General features: G+C 41.3%; 1 protein-coding gene across 1 annotated transcript in view; it reads left to right on the top strand.

Annotated features, from left to right (window-relative positions):
• snta1 (syntrophin, alpha 1) overlaps nucleotides 1-18,170 on the top strand; it is a 39,323-nt gene extending 21,153 nt beyond the window's left edge. The window contains exons 3-8 of the mRNA XM_030052615.1: nucleotides 11,708-11,903; nucleotides 12,383-12,572; nucleotides 13,689-13,819; nucleotides 14,294-14,490; nucleotides 15,555-15,742; nucleotides 16,428-18,170. Coding sequence (XP_029908475.1) covers nucleotides 11,708-11,903; nucleotides 12,383-12,572; nucleotides 13,689-13,819; nucleotides 14,294-14,490; nucleotides 15,555-15,742; nucleotides 16,428-16,520 — 995 coding nt within the window. The 3' untranslated portion in view covers nucleotides 16,521-18,170. The remainder of the gene's footprint in view (nucleotides 1-11,707; nucleotides 11,904-12,382; nucleotides 12,573-13,688; nucleotides 13,820-14,293; nucleotides 14,491-15,554; nucleotides 15,743-16,427) is intronic.
• The last annotated feature ends 235 nt before the right edge of the window (nucleotides 18,171-18,405 follow it).

The following is an 18,405-nucleotide window of genomic DNA, read 5'->3' as shown; positions in this document are numbered from 1 at the left end:
GTGAGCTTGTTATATCTGTGCAGTAGCTGAACTACTTCATCTGCTGTGGTGGCAGCAGTTTGAGTTTTCTTCCCATAAACTGAAGATCAATCTGAATCTGAAGCCAATGTTTCCTATCCCATCAGAGTTTCCCCCTCCTGTTCCAGGGCCACGCTCCTTGCCTGAGCCAGCAGCATCCTTGCAAAAAATCTGTCTCAGAGAGGTGTGCCAAAAAAAAAAAAAAAAAACTTCATAGGGAAGTGAGCGCTCTACATTTGTACACATCCCAAAATCCTCAGATAATCTGTTTTTTACTTGATCTCGAATTCAGTTTCAGTTTTGCAGGTTTGTTCTATCTATAGCATGAGGATGATGGGACATTGAGAATACCCACTGCACTTGTGACTGATTCTGGCTTCTTTACAACTCTTGCCTTGCTGACAATCACTGTCAACTAACAAGAGATATCCTTTGGAAAAAACAAACAAACAATGGCATAGTGGAAACTCTTCCTCCGAATGCATGCTGAGAGAGGCCCCAGACCCCTGTTACCCGGAGTCAAAATAAGTGTATATGAAAATTAAACACATAGATGGAATAGACTGGAAAAATTTGCAAGCCCATTGTCAAACAGACTTAATCTTTTGTAGATAAACCTCCTCTCACAACTGGCAGACAAATTTAAAGAAAAGTCCTAGGTAAGAGAGGGCTTCTTTTTAATATTCTGGTGTCTTAATTTGACCTGCCTGTCAAATTTAATTGCCAGTGGAAAAAGTGCATGTGCACGTGGCAGTATTCAAATGTGATATGAAGTCAAACAGGCACAATTTGCTGATGAGCCAGTATACCAGTTCGAAATAAACTTTATGTGACCAATTTCTCAACAAGAATTTTTGTCTTGTTCACCTCATCTCAAAGTTCCTCAGCCAGTTAATAATAAAATCCATGCTTAAGGGTTATGCTGGGAAAATTTAACATGTGAAGATGAAGATGAGCATGTACAGACTGACTTGGTGTTGACACTGGAGCTGAGATTGATTTGAAGGATCTTTTGTCTGTCTGGTGTGGTCGCCCAGCTTTTTGCACGCTTAATTACGTCATTACTGCCTACATTGCTGTGCCAAAGACAGTCATATACCGTATCACCTAATTAAAACTTTCTGGCTCTCGTTCCTGTGACAGTATAATTATCACTTTGAAAATAAACCTTTCCCTTGTAGCCTGACTCAATCCCTCAACCACATTCCTCCAACTCCTAATATGTCGAGGCTCTTTGTCCTCAACTCTACCTTTTCTCCCATCTCCATTTGTCTCTAATTGTCTAAATTCTTTGCAAATGGCTGATGCAGCTGTGAAAAGATAAAGGCTGCTCTTTATCCAGCCTATAGATACAATACGTCTTGATTCCAAACGTATTTTTATCTTGATATATGGTGGTTTTGTCGGTTCGAAGCAGAACACAAGTCCAAGCCCATTTCGTTGGAGTTAATTGGGAACAAATTGAAATTCAACTGCATTCGGCCATTTGTTTTGACTGCTGTTTATTGCAGTTAACCTTCATTTATCCAGGGTAGTTTCATTCGGAGATAAAGCATCTCTTCAGTGTTATTATTCCTTCAGTTGAGCGGGATGAAGTTGTCTGTGAAATTGAATGTGAGGAACGAGAACACGAGTTGGCGAAAGAAATGCAGATGTAGAAAAGTGGTGTGCCAATCCTTGATTGCTAATTTAACCACACACACACACACACACACACACACACACACTGAAATTCAACTTTTAGTTTTTGTTGTAACTAAGTTCTTAACATATCTGCCATGAGCTTTTAGTTTATCTGCTGGACTCTACGGGAAACTGGACTTTCTTAAAGAATTCATTATCAGTGATGGGAGAACCACTATAGCATGTGGCTCCCTGCAGTGCTTCTTCCCTCTGACCCAGATAAGATGATGTAGTACTCCCTTGAACTTGTGTGGCTCTCCCTTCCTTGCCGAAAAAAGGATTTGACATGCCTACATATCCACCAGATCTGAGCCAAGTAGGTATTTGCTTGGTTTAGTGTAGGTTTTACTGTAGATACCAGATGGGTGGCACTTTTCATAAGGTTAAAATAATCACAAGAGTATCTCAAAAGCCGCTCTGTATACTTTTCTGTGGTTCACTGAGTATTGTTAGGTGCCCCATCAGACTTTTCTCAAGCTTCCACCCTAAAGAATTGTTTAGAGAGTCGCGTAAATCGTGATACTGCACGGAAGCGTGGATAGTGGCAACCACAAAACACTTTTGTCGAAGAAATATCGGAAGTGCAAAGAAGAGAATGCTTGTACAGTATGAGCCTACATATTGATGGATTAAGTACCCAATCCTCTTACCACAGTGCGACGTCCCCTGTTGGAGTATTGTTGCCCCATCACTGGCTTTGTTTACATCGTGATTAATTATACACAGTGGGAAACTTATATCCGTGCAGCCACTTCAGAGACTTCAGAGACATGGGACGTAAACAGTAGAGCGGAAGTATTATAGTAGCATGCCAGCCAGATTGGTCTTCTCTAATCTGGCTTCTATCTTTAGTTTCATTGTGCAAAATATCCGTTTATAGCATGTCTTTAACTTAGTTATAAATGTCAAAGGGTATAATGAGAGATTATATAAACAATTGGTGTCTCTTTTCTACCCCAGCCTCCTTCAGATGTACTGTAGTATGGGGTGTTGCAGCCATTCCTATAGATTTGGCTTCTGTCCTCAGTCCCTGTGTGCGTCCCTGCCGTGAAACCTCTCACCCCGCCGATTCGCAGTGTGGCTCCTTTTCCTTCAGAGCTGCTGGCCCGTAAGGACATTGTGCTTAGACTCAGCGAGGGAACGGATTAACCTACAAAACAGCATGGCTCTATTAAATCACAACTCTCCCTCAGACCCTTTCTTCCTCTGTGGCGTCAAGTTTGCTTAACCGGGGCCCCCTCTGAACCCCACTGGTATGAGCAGGGGCCCCTGATCAATTAGTGGCCCTGCCTTTGTGTCAGTCTCTTACTGCATTCATTATGGGCTCAGACTGTGTAGGGCCAGTGAACCATATCCCTGTGTCATGCAATATGTATGGCTGTTTTTCAAACCAGTTTAACTCTGCAAGGTTGACTAAGACAGCATTGGTATTTTATGTAACTGTTTGGGGGACTAGTTAAAAGGAAGGGAGGGGCACAGATATCCATCAATTAGAAGAGCAAAATGACATCTTCCCTGAAAATGACTACTAACAATTAGGAGTATGCGATATTGACATATTGATAATGATAATTTACAATATTTTGCATCCCAAAAAGTGTGTTAAAAAAAACAAACAAACTCAAAAATGTGTTTGTAAAAGTCTTGTATCGTACTAGCTCACTCTTGTATATAATAGTATATTAGATGGTGTTAATGATATTATCAAATCTGTTGTTGTGGCAAAATATGAAACGCTCTGCAGTTTATGCTCCAGAGTTTGGTGACATGAATCATAACAATTTAGGCAGAGCTGTATGACTGAAATATTTTTGGATAGGCAGTTTGTCCAAAGTAGTTAAAGTTGTTTTAAACCATCTCTCTTTGCCGCTTAAATTCGGCACCACATGCTCTGCAATGTAACTGGTGACAGCGTTTGTCATTTCTTGCTACCTGTTGCCCTTCTATGAGGGACGAAAAATGACAAAACAATAAATAAATGAATAAATAAATAAATACGCATATAAATATATAAATGCATAAATAATTAAATTAATAAATATTTCTACATTTATTTATTTATTTATTTCTGTTTTTATTCATGCATTTATTTATTTATTTGTGTATTTATACATTTATTTATGTATTTATTTATTTATTTTTACATTTATTTATTTATTTATTTATTTATTTCTACATTTATTTATTCATTTGTGTATTTATATATTTATTTTTACATTTATTTATTTATACTTTTATTTATTTCTACATTTATTCATTTATTATTCTTTCTTTTATTTCTACATTTATTTATTTATTTCTACATTTATTTATTTATTCCTACATTTATTTCTGTATTTCTACATTTCCACATTTATTTATTTCTGTATTTCTGTGTCGTATGTTAATAAGGTGGGCAGTTCTTACATTCGTCTTAAGCACGATTGGTTTGTGGGTGTGATCCTATCCACTGCTACTGCCTGGACTGGCAGTAGCAGTGGATAGCAGTGGACTAGATAGCTACTAGGGCATTAACAACTCCGTCGTCGACGTTATGTCGACCCGTCAACACCGGGAGATTTTTGGGGGGGCTAGCGGGGCTCCAACCGGAGGGAGGGAGGGGTTGTAGTGGAGCGCCAACCGTGTGTGTGGGGGTGTGTGTGTGTTTCTTCGACTTTCGACGGGTCGATGTTTACATTAATGCCCTACTAGCTACTGTGTAAAACGCAATGGAAAGTGTTTTGAGAGCCATCGTCAGTGATTTAAGGTCACTGGCGAATGATGTGGTAAATCATGCACCCACCGACTACTTCCAGTAGTCCGACTACACACACGGCCGGCGCTCCACCACAGCCTCCTCACCCCCCCGGTCGCCCGGTCGGCGCTCCACTACAACCCCTCCCTCCGGTTGGAGCCCCGCTAGCCCCCCCAAAAATCTCCCGGTGTTGACGGGTCGACGTAACGTCGACAACATTGAAAAGTCTGGCGTTGTTAATGCCCTAGTAGCTAGCTAGTCCACTGCTATCCACTGCTACTGCCAGTCCAGGCAGTAGCAGTGGATAGGATCACACCCACAAACCAATCGTGCTTAAGACTAATGTAAGAACCGCCCACCTTATTAACATACGACACAGAAATACAGAAATAAATAAATGTGGAAATGTAGAAATACAGAAATAAATGTAGGAATAAATAAATAAATGTAGAAATAAATAAATAAATGTAGAAATAAAAGAAAGAATAAATAAATGAATAAATGTAGAAATAAATAAAAGTATAAATAAATAAATGTAAAAATAAATATATAAATACACAAATGAATAAATAAATGTAGAAATAAATAAATAAATAAATAAATAAATGTAAAAATAAATAAATAAATACATAAATAAATGTATAAATACACAAATAAATAAATAAATGCATGAATAAAAACAGAAATAAATAAATAAATAAATGTAGAAATATTTATTAATTTAATTATTTATGCATTTATATATTTATATGCGTATTTATTTATTTATTCATTTATTTATTGTTTTGTCATTTTTCGTCCCTCATACCCTTCTTGTCGTAAGACACTCTTCTGCAGAATGACCCTGGCAAACTTTTTTTGCTGGTACCTTAGCTGGTCAGTCGTGGTCGATCTTTGACTCCTGGAGCTTTTCATATTCTTCATATTCTGTGTGATGGTTAATTCGCTGACGGTGCAACAAGTTAGTTGTGGTCTTCAACAGAAAATGCTTTTCCGACATAGTCTGCACATTGGCGTCTTTTGAGCAATCTGTCTTTTGAAAGCCAAACCACCCTCGTGCGAGTGAGCACGATCCACGTCGAGCAATGAACCCTAACGGCGTTGATTCCGAGGCTGGTGGTGTTTGTTCATGCGTTTTTATCTTAAGCCATGCAGGCGGCTACGCTCGCTTAGCTGGTTGTGATACGTGAACACTGCATGTGTTCTCAATGCGCATGTGCAGTCGTCTATCCTACTTGGCTTGATCGTATAGAGTGCATGTCTGCGGACTCTGAAGGCATGTTTTGATTGGGTTTTGCAAAATGAGTGCCATATTCAAGTTTGTCATTTTGCACATCATTAAAACAACAGGTAAGATATTATTGTAGATGATATATATTGCACACCCCGCTGCACTGCAAAAACTCAAAATCTTACCAAGAATATTTGTCTTATTTCTAGTCAAAATATCTCATTACACTTAAAATAAGACATGATCACCTAAGAAATAACTTGTTTTAGACAATTTTCACTTTTTTCAAGTGAATTTTCACTTTTTCCACTGTCAAATTTTGCCAATGAAACAAGCACATTTTCAAGTGAAAATTCACTTGAAACAAGTGAAAATTGTCTAAAAACAAGTTACTTCTGAGGTGATCATGTCTTATTTTAAGTGTTATGCGATATTTTGACTAGAAATAAGACAAATATTCTTGGTAATATTTTGAGTTTTTGCAGTGTGACAGCAAATCAGTAAAACAGTAAGTAGATTTCGCTCATTGTAGTGACCACTACAGTAGAATTTTCTAATTTGACTGCAATAGCAGCACACGACACGGTGGCACTATACCGTAATCAGCACGATGCATCCATCCAGGCAGCACTAGGCGAGCGCATCTATCACATATCGGAACATATCCCTGCAATGCATCCGTACTAAATGTACAAGTGTAAGTTTGGTAACTACCTAGGTCTTTTATGAATTATTCTCAGGTACATTTTGTAACTATCACGGTGTCCTTACCAATAATTCCCTTTCACGATTGCGAAAACGCAGCGCTGCTTCAAATTGAGAAGCAGATGTTTTCATCACTTTCAGTCGCGTCAAGCAGCGTCTCGTTTCAAATGAGAGCAAGTGTAAATGAAATTTGTAAGTTGCACAGTGAGTGACCACTTCAAATCACCGAGAGAAAATATATCATTTGTGTGAGTGCTGGGGGGGAAAACATTTAAATAGAAAATTGAGATTGGTTCAGAACAGGGAGAAGACGATATCGGAAAAAAAAAAAAAAGTTTTGAAAATGGAGTGAAAATGTCTACAGCTGAAACTCCCTTTCACACTGTTCTTGTTCTTTGCCAGATCCTGTTCAACTTTCCTTTACTTTGTTGAATTAGGATAATTAACTCTCCTGACACACTATGCAAAGTAATCAAATATCTGCTTCGGCGGTATGTGAATTAGTTTGAAAGTCTGATTCAGTGTGCCCCAACGACCCCCCCTCCCCCTTTTCTCTCTCTGTCTCACTGTCTCTTTCTCCTTCCTTCTGTCTCCTCCTGTCTTTCTCTCTCTCTCTTTGTCACTCTCTCTCCTTCCTTATCCCTCCATCCATCCCTACACCCCCCTGAGGTTGGCATTTTTCCATGATTTTAATGAGATGGGCTATAGGAATGATGAACTTAACTAAATCATTCAGAATGAGGGAAATCTAAATCTGACTGACTGTCTGACTGACTGACTGACTGACGCTGCCAGGAAGAGACACGCATTCATCAGTAAAACACTGGGGACACGGAGATCCACAATTTAGTCACAAAGATCGCACACAGAAGGAATGAATCATGTGCACATGCGCACACATGCCCAGGGCCGAGAAAAAGTCATTAAACCTCTCGGTGTCTTTGAATGTATACGTGTCTATTTATGTATGTATGTGGGCAGTTAAGCATGCATGCATTCATCTGCACTTGTGTCCCCATTTGCCTTCGCGAGGTTCGTGTATTTATGATGTTGTTTGCGCAGGAGGCATTTTTTCACGTTGGTGGTGCAACATTAGGACATTCTCAGCCGAATAGGGTTTACAGAGCCAACAGCGTGCTTCTGAGGTCATTGGCTGGCCAGTGAAATTCCAGCTGCTCCCACGGTAACCAAGGGTGGGGAGGGGAGGGGGGCGGGTTGGAGGGGAGGTGGGGGGTGGGGATGGGGGGGCCTCAGCTTTACAACATTGTTCGTCAGCACCACTTTTTGTCCAGAGTCAAGAGGCTCAGATAATGACTGCAAACCATGTCAACCTGCTGTCTTGCTTTCTGTTTGGGCCCCTGATCGCCCGTAGATTCAGAAAAATTGTGCTCCTGTGTGTGTGTGTGTGTGTGTGTGTGTGTGTGTGTGTGTGTGTAGTGGTGTTACCGCGGCTGTCTGAGCGAGTGTTTGTACGCCTGTCTCATTCTTATTCTCGCCCAGCCTCACACGTATACACACCGAAATGTGTGGCATAATTGACAAAGTGTATTAGCTTATTTAGCAGCGACACAATTGGGGGCGCACTGGTTGAACACAGTTTTATTCATAAGCACATTTTCAAGTGTCTTACAGTTTAAGCCAGTGCCTGCGCCTTGGCAATTTGGAGCATACTGGGAGCCGGCAAAGAAAAGCCTTAGAAACCCAGAGTTAAGTGAATTGTGTCAAAACTGAATTGCCTGAAAATGTATGGTCAGGATTTGTGAGGTTCAATGTAAAGACTTTACCAAGAAAAGCTTAGCGGCGGATTCTGCAGCTGAGGCAAAGAAACTCCTCACACGCCGACACATGCCGACACAAACACACACACACACACACACACACGGTACGAAAGAAGTAGTTTCACTGGCTGCCAGATAAGCTAAAGTAATAACAGTGCCATCTCAGCTAATTTTAGCCCTGCATTGAATGTGCCGCCACTGGTATTCATGACAACATTTCTGGCTGAATTGAGCTTAGCTGTATGTTCTGTCTCTCTGTGTTGCCTGCCTCACTCTTTCTTATTCTCTCATTCTTGTCCTCAATCTTCTTTTTCTTCTTCCTCTCTTCCCCTCTCTCTCCCTCTTTCTATTCCTCTCCCTTTTTCCTTTCTAAGTTCCCGTGCCGCTCGTTCCCGTCCTCCTCCCCTCCATCTCTCCATCCCCGTCTCCCTTCCTCCCCATTCACTGCCCTGTTTGAAAGCTATCTCCTCCGATTTGTTTTGTGAGGCCACCGCTAATGCCCAGCATTTCTAATCTGGAAAACACCAATGCGATCATTTCCCACATGGCTTTTTGGAAAACAGTAAAGCCTCTTTACAAAAATAAACATCCCCTTACACCTGGTGCTGATAGTGTTTTCTTTTCCCTCACAGCCTATTCTGTTCTACAATCAGTTTATTCGGTGTGGACACACAGTCTCACACTTCTACACACACACACACACAAATGCACATGCATGCATCTACAATAAAAGGCAATATTTACTCTGCTTGATGTAAACCTCAAGCCCACTTAGAATAGAAAATTCTCTTTTCTCTATCTGCTAGTGCTAAATAAACTTTCTCTTATTAAAACATTGTAATTAATTGTTAGCCACCATTGAGAAAGGCCTTATTACATACAAATAGCCATCATTGAGGTTCTGTTTTTACACGCTTTATGCACTTATGTTGCACCCACAAGAGGAATTTACTGATAAAGCCACAGCACTAATGCAGTATAGCTGCATCAGGAGATCTTCCCTGATGGTCACCACTCAATGGAAGAATGCTGGCAAGCCTGTCACCATTCCCTGTCTTGTTTCCCGGTTTCCCATATTGAGATTGACCATATCAATTTTGAATGGCCTGCGTCCAGCAACAAGGAAGCAGTTGGCTACCCCATGGTACACACATCAATGTGCTGGCACAGGAACAAATGGACAGAAGTTCATTTCCATGAAACATTACTTATGCAAGTTGACAGCCACTTCAAAGCTGGAGCTGTTAGATGGGCTAGTTTGCTCACCGCTTGATACTTGTTTCCAATCTCCACATTCCCGACACTCATACATTTTCACAGGTTTCATGTGACGCATGAAGCTGATTTTGCAGGCTGGTTTGTAGGCTAATCCTGCAGATGCTGTCTCGTTTGGTTGACAACAAACCTTAGCTGCTGGATGTTGCAGGGGGACATTAGGATGCCGCCACATTGTAGCGTGGCAAGTCCAGTTTCAAACTGATCTAGAGATCTTTCATCTGAGCAAAGCAAAGGTTTTGAAAAATTCTGCCATATTTAACTATGAGATAATTCTCTCCCTGGTCAAATTCTCTGGCAAAGTTTGTTGACCCTTGAATTTAAGGTCATGTGCATGTGCGTGTTTGTCTGTGGGTGTGGGTGTGTGTATGGGTGTGTGTGATAGAGAGAGCTGCTCTGTCAACTGTTCCATTACCCGTCTCTACTTGCTTGGTTATTATATCCACATCACCAGTGTACTGTGGCTCTGAGAGCTCAATGCACTGCATCCTAATAGAAGGCGTGCAGTTTTACAAAACACATGCAATTGAAGAAAACTTCATCATCATGTTGTCTTAAGTCTCAGGGCCACCGTACTGATGATTGTTCATCAGAAATCTCTTGTGTGTAAATATCTCATGAAACCACCCATACAAAATCATCACAATATCGAGATTAAGGTATTCAGTCAAGCATATCTCGGTATTTGGTTTTGTCCTTATTGCCCTGCTCTGTGTTCAGTACCTCTTCAGTAGGTCTCATGGCAGTTGCACAAATGAAACCTCTGACCTTCTCCGTAACCATCAAGCCATGCTGCCACCTGTTCACAACCAAGAGAAAGGAGAGAGACTGAAAAGAGCACACTCCTGGTGTGGTGATGCAATGATTATGGTCAAACAGAACTGTAAAACACACATTTATGACACTTTGACCAGTAACACTACTTTCTCTTGGTTGAAATTTTAACAGCTATTTGTCTGTCTGACTGATTGGCTGACTGGTTGACTCACCATCTGAGCCTGGCTTGCAAATTACGGCTGTCAGGTATAACTGTATTTGTCCCCAGAGGGGTGATTCATTTTGCAGTAGCTTAAAACACACAAAGACACAAACCAAAGGTAAAATAACAGGTAAAAGTGCAACAAAGTATGTAAGCTGAATAAATTAAAACGCAATGTGTTGATAAGTGAAATAATTCACACTGCTTAAATACATAATCTAGGACAGGACCGTGGGATGATTCCCTGTCATTCAGCAAGCTCACTATCACTGTGTCATCTGCAAACTTCACCATGCGACTGTACGGCTTCCTGGCTGGGACTCTATTTTTGGGGCAGTGGAAGCCCCCTCTCACTCCTGTTGTCCTGTACTGTGTGCCTTCTGCTTGCCCTCTGGCGATAGGCCTCTTGTACTGTGCAGGAGAAGCACTTCACACTTCCCCAGTGAAACCAGAGCTCTGCCTTCAGCCTTCAGCCTCATGCCTTGCTGTGTCCTCTGGGCTATTTTTACTCCAGCGCTGGCTAGCCTTGCCAAACCCATACCACAGCCTACTGGTGTGGAGCTCTGGCCGTGTGTGTGTGTGTGTGTGTGTGTGTGTGTGTGTGTGTGCGTGTGTGAGTGAGTGTGTGGGTGTGTGTGGTTGTGTGTGTCTGTAGTCTGTAGGTGTGTGCATGGTAAAATGGTCCATGTGAAAAGGCCATATGTGCTTGATACACTGTAGTTGAGCAAGCCAAGGGATATTTGGTCTCACACCATGCAGATTATATAGAGCATACAGATATTATATGGCTGAATTAAGGCAGAATTACAGTAGTGATGCCATTCTCTGCCCTTATCAGGCTGTTTCAGCTGTTGTATCATTTGCCTCTCCATGCTTGGTCATCATAGCCACATTATTAATGACTATCTTTGACATGGTATAGGTAAACATATGGTGATTAATTAATTAATTTAGTCCGTGTCACCCAGCCCTGATTTTACTTCTGTCACTCATAGTATATTCTTATCTGAGACAGTTTTTTTCTTGGGAGCACTCTGCACTGTTTTGAACTGCTTTGTCTGCTTTTACTGATGCAGTTGTCTCTCAGATCATCAACGCTGCTACAGAAGTCAATTTATCTCCAAACCTCCCAGAGGCACCATGTTCATCTCCTAAATCCCTTTCTTCTCCCTCCTCTCTTCTCTGGTGCTTCTTCCGGCTCTTAATCTCTCTCTCTCTCTCTCTCTCTCTCTCTCTCTCTCTCTCTCACACACACACACACAATCTCTCTCTCTCTCTCTCTCTCTCTTTCTCTCCCCCCTCAGTGAAGTACATCAAGGAGATGTCAGCCTTCTTTAAAAACTCGGGGTCTCCCGGGGCAGCCCTCCCTTGGGACTCTCCCCCCTCCACACCTCAGAGGGGCAGCGATGTCCTCCCTACCGAAGTGAAGGAGCCCCGCAGCATCCCACTCAAGATGTGCCAGGTGTCACGGAAACAGTGCCCCCCAGACACAGAAAACAGGTACTGCATGCAAGAAGTTCCTGTGTTCCTGATACAGATTCTGACAGGCCTTTACCTCAAAATACTAATATGGCACAGCATATTGAAGATAGACTTCTTCTTACCTTCTCTCTTTCACATTTTAGTTTATTTATTTTTTATTTTATTATCATTATTACTCAGGAAATGTTTAAAAATAATGTTACAGATGTTGAAATGTGCGACATTACACTAGCCTGACTTTGTTAAAAGCTGTTCCTGTTTTGCAGCACATAAGGCAAAGTCACCTTATAATATATAATAAACAGAAACAGTCACAGAAACAAAACAACATGTTTTCTTTATAAATGCCTAGCGCTCCCTCTTTAACCTTGAGTCTTTCTTCCTTGGCATTTTTTCCTAACCCTTATTTTCCAACTGCCCCATTTCCCTCTGCCTCCCCTCCTTTCCTTGTGCCTGCTCCTCTGTGTGTTCACCTCGCCCCCCTCCTCATCTGCCAGGTATTTCGAGGTGATTTCGTCCAACAGAAAGAATTCTATGTTCCTGCGGGCAAAGGACCCAGCCATGGCCCAGTCCTGGTATAATGCCATCCTGGCTGGCGCTGCTAGCCTTGTACCAAGAGTGAAGGAGGAGATCAAGGCCATGCAGCCTGGCATGGAGGTCAAACATCTGGGCTGGATTACAGAGCAGGTATGCAAAAATAAAGACACCAGTGTACCAATACATGAAACACATGCATGTTCTTGAGTTCATGTGATAAGATGCAATGTTGACATTCATGCAGTGGAGGAAAGAGATTTGTGGTTTGCCATTGTTTCCTAGATTGTATATTATAATGCAGTTTTATTTTTTAGCCTTTTTTTGTAACTGTGGTGCTAGCACAATCACAATCTCAAGAGTACACATACAGAAGACCCTCAGTATTCCAGACTCCCACTCTTCCCACTAGCATAGCTCATTTGTCCAAAGGGATGTGCACTGCTTGAAAATGGACAGATTTACAGATTTATGCTGATATCATAGGCTACTCCAGGGGTGACTCTACTCTTGAAATATAAAGGATCTCAAGTTATGGTAGATGGTTTCCAAAGCCTAGTGAAGCTCACCATATTTTCCCATTGGACTTTACTTCTAAATCTGTTGGCTAGCCAACAATGACGTGCCCACCTTCCTACTCCGCTGCAGAAGACCTAGTCCCTTGATGGCATGCTGTATAAAGAGGCATTCAGTGCACTATGGATAGCATTCAAAAATTATTTGTTTCCAAATTTGCAAGGTATTCTATACACTTCTTTTGTGTACCTCATGTGCACCTTACTATGTCCTGTACAAAATGAGCCTTAACATGGTGGGGGGGGAAGCAGCATGGCATAGTGAGTAGGAGGTCTTTGAGTTGTACAGTATGACTTGTTGACAGACTTCTCCATGGTGTGATACCAGAAAAGAAAAACATCCCTTTGTGGATCAATTAAGCATGACATTATCATCAATACTGGTGTCTGTATATCCTTTACTGATGTGTACAGATTATTTTTCTTAACATAAAACTGAAGGAACAGCAGATAGTGAAACAGCACATGGTGCTTTGGATCATGTGACAGCTCATGTGTTCTAAGTAAAGCATCATGGATAGGTAATTGTCTTAGCTCAGCATCACCTGTGTGCTTCCCCCCCTCTGGTGTTGCACTGGCACAGGATGGTACAGCTGATGCATCTGCCATGTGTGGCGTGCATGCAAATACTGCAGCAATGAGTTTAACTGACTTGATTATGTACATATGTGTGTGTGTGTATGTGTGTGTGTAGGTCACCCAGGGTCCAGAGAGACCAGTGTTGGCAGTGTTGACTGACAGAGACCTTCTCCTTTACCCCACCATGCCTGACAGCAAAGACGGACTCAGCAACCCTGCTAAGAGTCATCCACTCATCACTACCAGGTACATACACACATACACAAACACACACACACACATGGAAACAAATCTAGACACATGCACATACACGGGCATATATACAGTACATACTAGAGCATATACAGTACAGACTAGACACTAGCATACACAGTGTCACACACTTTCTCATACTTGTTTTGGCCCGGTAAACGAGCGGATGCTCACTGTTTCCATAACTGTACTATTGGACATTTTGCCTCATAACATCATATTCATCTGGAAGTGATTAGTGGAACCAGAACTTATGAGTCATGCATTTTTCCTCCCTACTTCGTCTCCCTCCCTTGAACTCTCTTTCTCTCTCGTTCTCTTTTTCACTCTTTTCACATTTCCATGATTTTCCTTCTCTCTAACTCTTTCTTTACGTCCATATGTTTCATTCTCTCTGTCTTGGCCCCTCCATGTGTCTAAACCTCATCGACCCTCCTTCTCATTACCTTCCTCTCACTCCACCCCCAGACTGGTCCACTCCGGCCCAGGAAAGAGTTCTCCTCTCCTGGACTCGGAGCTCTCCTTTGGCCTGCGTTCAGGCACCAAGCAAGGCGTAGAGACCCATGTGTTTAGGGTGGATTCTGCCAAGGAGCTTTCCACCTGGACTCACCTGCTGGTGGAGGGCTGCCACAACGCTGCTGAGCTCATCCAGGAAGTCACCACGGGTACAGATACAGTCATCGTTAAAACTCCCACTTTTTTACTTGGTGCTCTCTGCACAGTTTCTCCACCCACAAGTGGAAAATTCAAAATTTGTTTTAAAATGTGAGCAAGCACAAAAAAATTAACTGGTTAGTTTTGTGCTGCTGGTTCTTACCTCAGTGAGCAGAGCTTGGCACGAACACACATTCAGGGTTAGTGAGTTTGATTCCCATTGGGGCCAGTGGTGATAAAATGTCTGTGCTCATGGTGTTTAAAGCATCCACCAAATGTCATATGCCACAAGATGGTATATAGTATAGCAAACATGACAAAATTGTATGTGTTGACTTATGTGCTTATGCAGAATGCAGTCACTCGTAGGGTTCAAAATAAGGCTCTGTGAGATTAAGATGAGACAGGACCACAAACATTTTGTATGCCAAATGAAATAAATCTACATGAATTTTTCTAAAATGATTGAATGCACACTTGGCAATTGCACAAATTGCACAAAATAGATGTTGTGGGCCATTGTTTCTGCACAAGCCCAGAGTTAGCAAAGATAATTAATAGGAGAACATTGGCAAATCCCCTTTTTGTGCCTTCCCTCCCTGAGTAGGTAAGTATCACCCGACATGATTTCTAATCAACAGACACATAAACCATTGTAGTCTCTTGTTTATGTGACGTATGCATAATATTGCCACACTGCCCTCTGCTGGTACCACAAGGTGAGGCAAGAGTTTGCTGTAAGTTAGAGACCTACAACACAAATTATTCTAATTTTAGTGTAAGAATAAGAAAGAGTGTTACATTGATCTTGGATTTATACACATTCTGTCTTACTTCAAAATAAGCATTACCTGAATCTTATTCTTTATGCTAATCCGTACATGCACTGAGCTATCACATCCATAAGAGCCTGCCAGGAAGTCTGCAACACAGCTCATAACACAATGGGAGCCCAGCAAAGCTGAAATATTAATCGAGATTTGAGGACTACTCCAGCTTGGCATTGTTTAAATCATTACTGCCTTCACTTCCTTTGTCCCATCTCTGCATGTCCCCATTTATTCTGTCCTGGCAGCCTGCAGTTGGAATGGGAAGGAGTGTACCCTGGGAGTGCACATCGATGAGGGTTTCACACTATTCACGGAGGAGATGGGCGTCAGAAAGAATATCCTGCTCCAGCAGCCGTTTGAGCACCTCCGAATGTCATCAGATGATGGAGTCCGCATGATGTTCCTTGACTTTGGAGGCCCTGAGGCTGAGATTGTAAGTTAGCCTATTTACCATTCAACTTGCCCTGGAATGCACTATGTGTAACATTTTAACTTTAAAAAGTCATGCACATTGCTGCCTGTATATTGCGTAGTTATGGTGTAATTACTTTTAGTCTTTAGACTGCATTTTACACTGTCAGGTTAGAGTTTGCCAGAAACCTTGTCACTGCTTTAAAGCACAAAGGGAGACTGCTGTATGGGTGCAAAGGCCAATTGCTTTACAACACAAAGGGTATTGTTTTACAGCATAACAGGATATTGCTTTATAGCATGTAGGGGGATTACTCTACAGAATAAAATAGTAGCAACATGCTCTTTGCAATAGGATGCAGTGATGGAGCATGGCGACCATGGTTTTGTTTGTATTTAGTTCTAGGAAGGTTACAGGTTAATTTGACAATGTCATATTGATGTTTAAAAATGCTACACATATGCTTTTAACAGCATAAAGATGTTGTTTGTTCTTAGTCTACTGACCCACTGTATTGTGTTTTTGTTTTGTTGTTTCACTTTGATGAATGGTTAATGTTGTTTTCAAATATGCTTAAAATGCAACTAGCCATAAATCTGCATTATGTCATATTACAAAATTAATGTCATTCCTTTTCTCTCTCGTTCTGTGTCTCTCCCACCTTCTTCAATTCCTTCTTCCCCATTCCCCATCTCTCTTCTTGCAGCAACTGGATCTTCATTGCTGCCCCAAGACCATAGTCTTCATCATCCACTCATTTTTGTCTGCTAAGGTCAAGCGACTAGGCCTGCTGGCATGATGACTGCTTGTCAGTCCGAACATCAACGATTGGAGAATTCAATAACACACACAGCTCAGAAGACTCAAACACATGTGAGGAGAGAACCGAGGAAAAGATGCTGACTAATCCCTTCTTTTCAGCCTCTCTAGGCCTCTACAACTGTCATCTTTGGTTAGGAGGTTAGACACCTCCTGTTCTTGATAGTGGAATCCGGAGAAACCTGCAATATTAATGGACTTTGTTGAACTTGTAGTTTTGAGGGAAAGCGAGGTTTACAGTGGGCATAAGTTAGTGGTCATATAACTGATTTGACATTTGTCAAATCTGTCATGATAGGTCATGACGTTATGATGGCAAACTGTATGATTATGACAGCCTGCATAGTAATGCTACTACGCTTGAAGTCCCACCCATTCAATTTTTTTGCCCCATTGTTTAGTTTTGTTTTGTTTCATGAGTCATGGCAGCCGTTTGTCACGAGCGTCCTTTCATCCATCAATCTTTTCTTTATGTGCCGCGAGCAGAGATAACAAAAGTTGTTTCGTATGTGGAAACTTCCTGATTGATCTTGGACACACATTTGCTATGAAGGCAGCTTGAATGGAGTGACAAGATGTCATGTGCCGATCACTGAATGATCAGTGGTCCCTATTGAACAGTGTACAGAATACCATGTTGTCATCCCCTAATGATATGCTGTGGTACCTGTTGATGTGGATGTTTAAAGCTGTTTTTACCCTGGATTTTTCCTGAAAAGAGCTACATCTTTTAAATGTTTGACAAGATGTCCAAATGCCGAATCAAAAAATGTTTTTATCGCCACTAAACATCATTTAACTTGCTCGTCCGTCTTCTCCCTGACTCTCTATATGTCTTTTTTTTTTCTGTCTGTCTTTTTCCCTGTGTAGTACTTCTTGAGTGCGACTGAGAAAAGAAATCCTATAGCCTAACATAGGAAAATGAACTAATGGACTGGGAATATTAAATCTTCTATTATGTTTTTAGCTTAACCAACAAATTCAGAGGTAGACAGATAAAAGTTGACAATTTACCTAACAAATGATCGACATCTACCCTGAACCTAAACAGTCCCAGGCTTACAGACTTGGCGTTATTTTAGCCCATGTGAAGTGTGCACTAAGAGCTCTCACGATTTAGGAAAAGGCCTGCTGACAAGAGAGCCAAACAACGGCTCTCACCTAATCCATATTGATTTTAGATTATATACAATTGTGAGGAAAAACCGCCAGTCTGTGTAAGCCACTTCTACCGTAGAAATAAGCATTCAAGTATAATACTGACTTTAGCTCTCAGCCACATTGTAGGACGTAGTGTTTTCATCTGTACTTCATAAGTACCGCTCTATAAACAGTACATCAGATTAGTAAGAAAGGGATGATGGTGCATTTTTATACATTGTGGCCAAAATTTGCATATGTCCATTTAAACACCATGTAAGATGTTGAGTTGTTTACATCATGAATTGTGTGATCATTTGCCCTCTTTTTTTTGTGCCAGTGGAGCATCCACGACTTGAGGCCTTCTCTCTGTACAACGCTAAACAGACTTATATATTAATATATATTTCACAACTAAAACTCGTTTGCTTTCAAGAATAAAATGTATTGTATATTCTTATTTAAACAAAGGTGTGCCTTGCAGGGTTGTTTGTATATAAACGTGTAATAAACTTTGATTGTTAACTTTTAGATGTGCTTTATTGATGCAGTTTAGATGCTGACAGGTGGGAATGTCGGCATGGACTGAGGCTTGATACACTCTAATTACAAAGCAAATCTTTCTGCAATTCGTATTTTATATTCATATAATAATTCATGTCTTCTGCCTACAACATGGAGCCGGCGTATTGAGTTCCTGTCTGTTTTAATGAGGGGTGTGTGAT

This window comes from Myripristis murdjan, chromosome 5 (genome assembly GCF_902150065.1).
Source record: "Myripristis murdjan chromosome 5, fMyrMur1.1, whole genome shotgun sequence".
Classification (NCBI taxonomy): Eukaryota; Metazoa; Chordata; class Actinopteri; order Holocentriformes; family Holocentridae; genus Myripristis; species Myripristis murdjan.
This window is presented reverse-complemented; position numbering and strand designations above follow the sequence as displayed.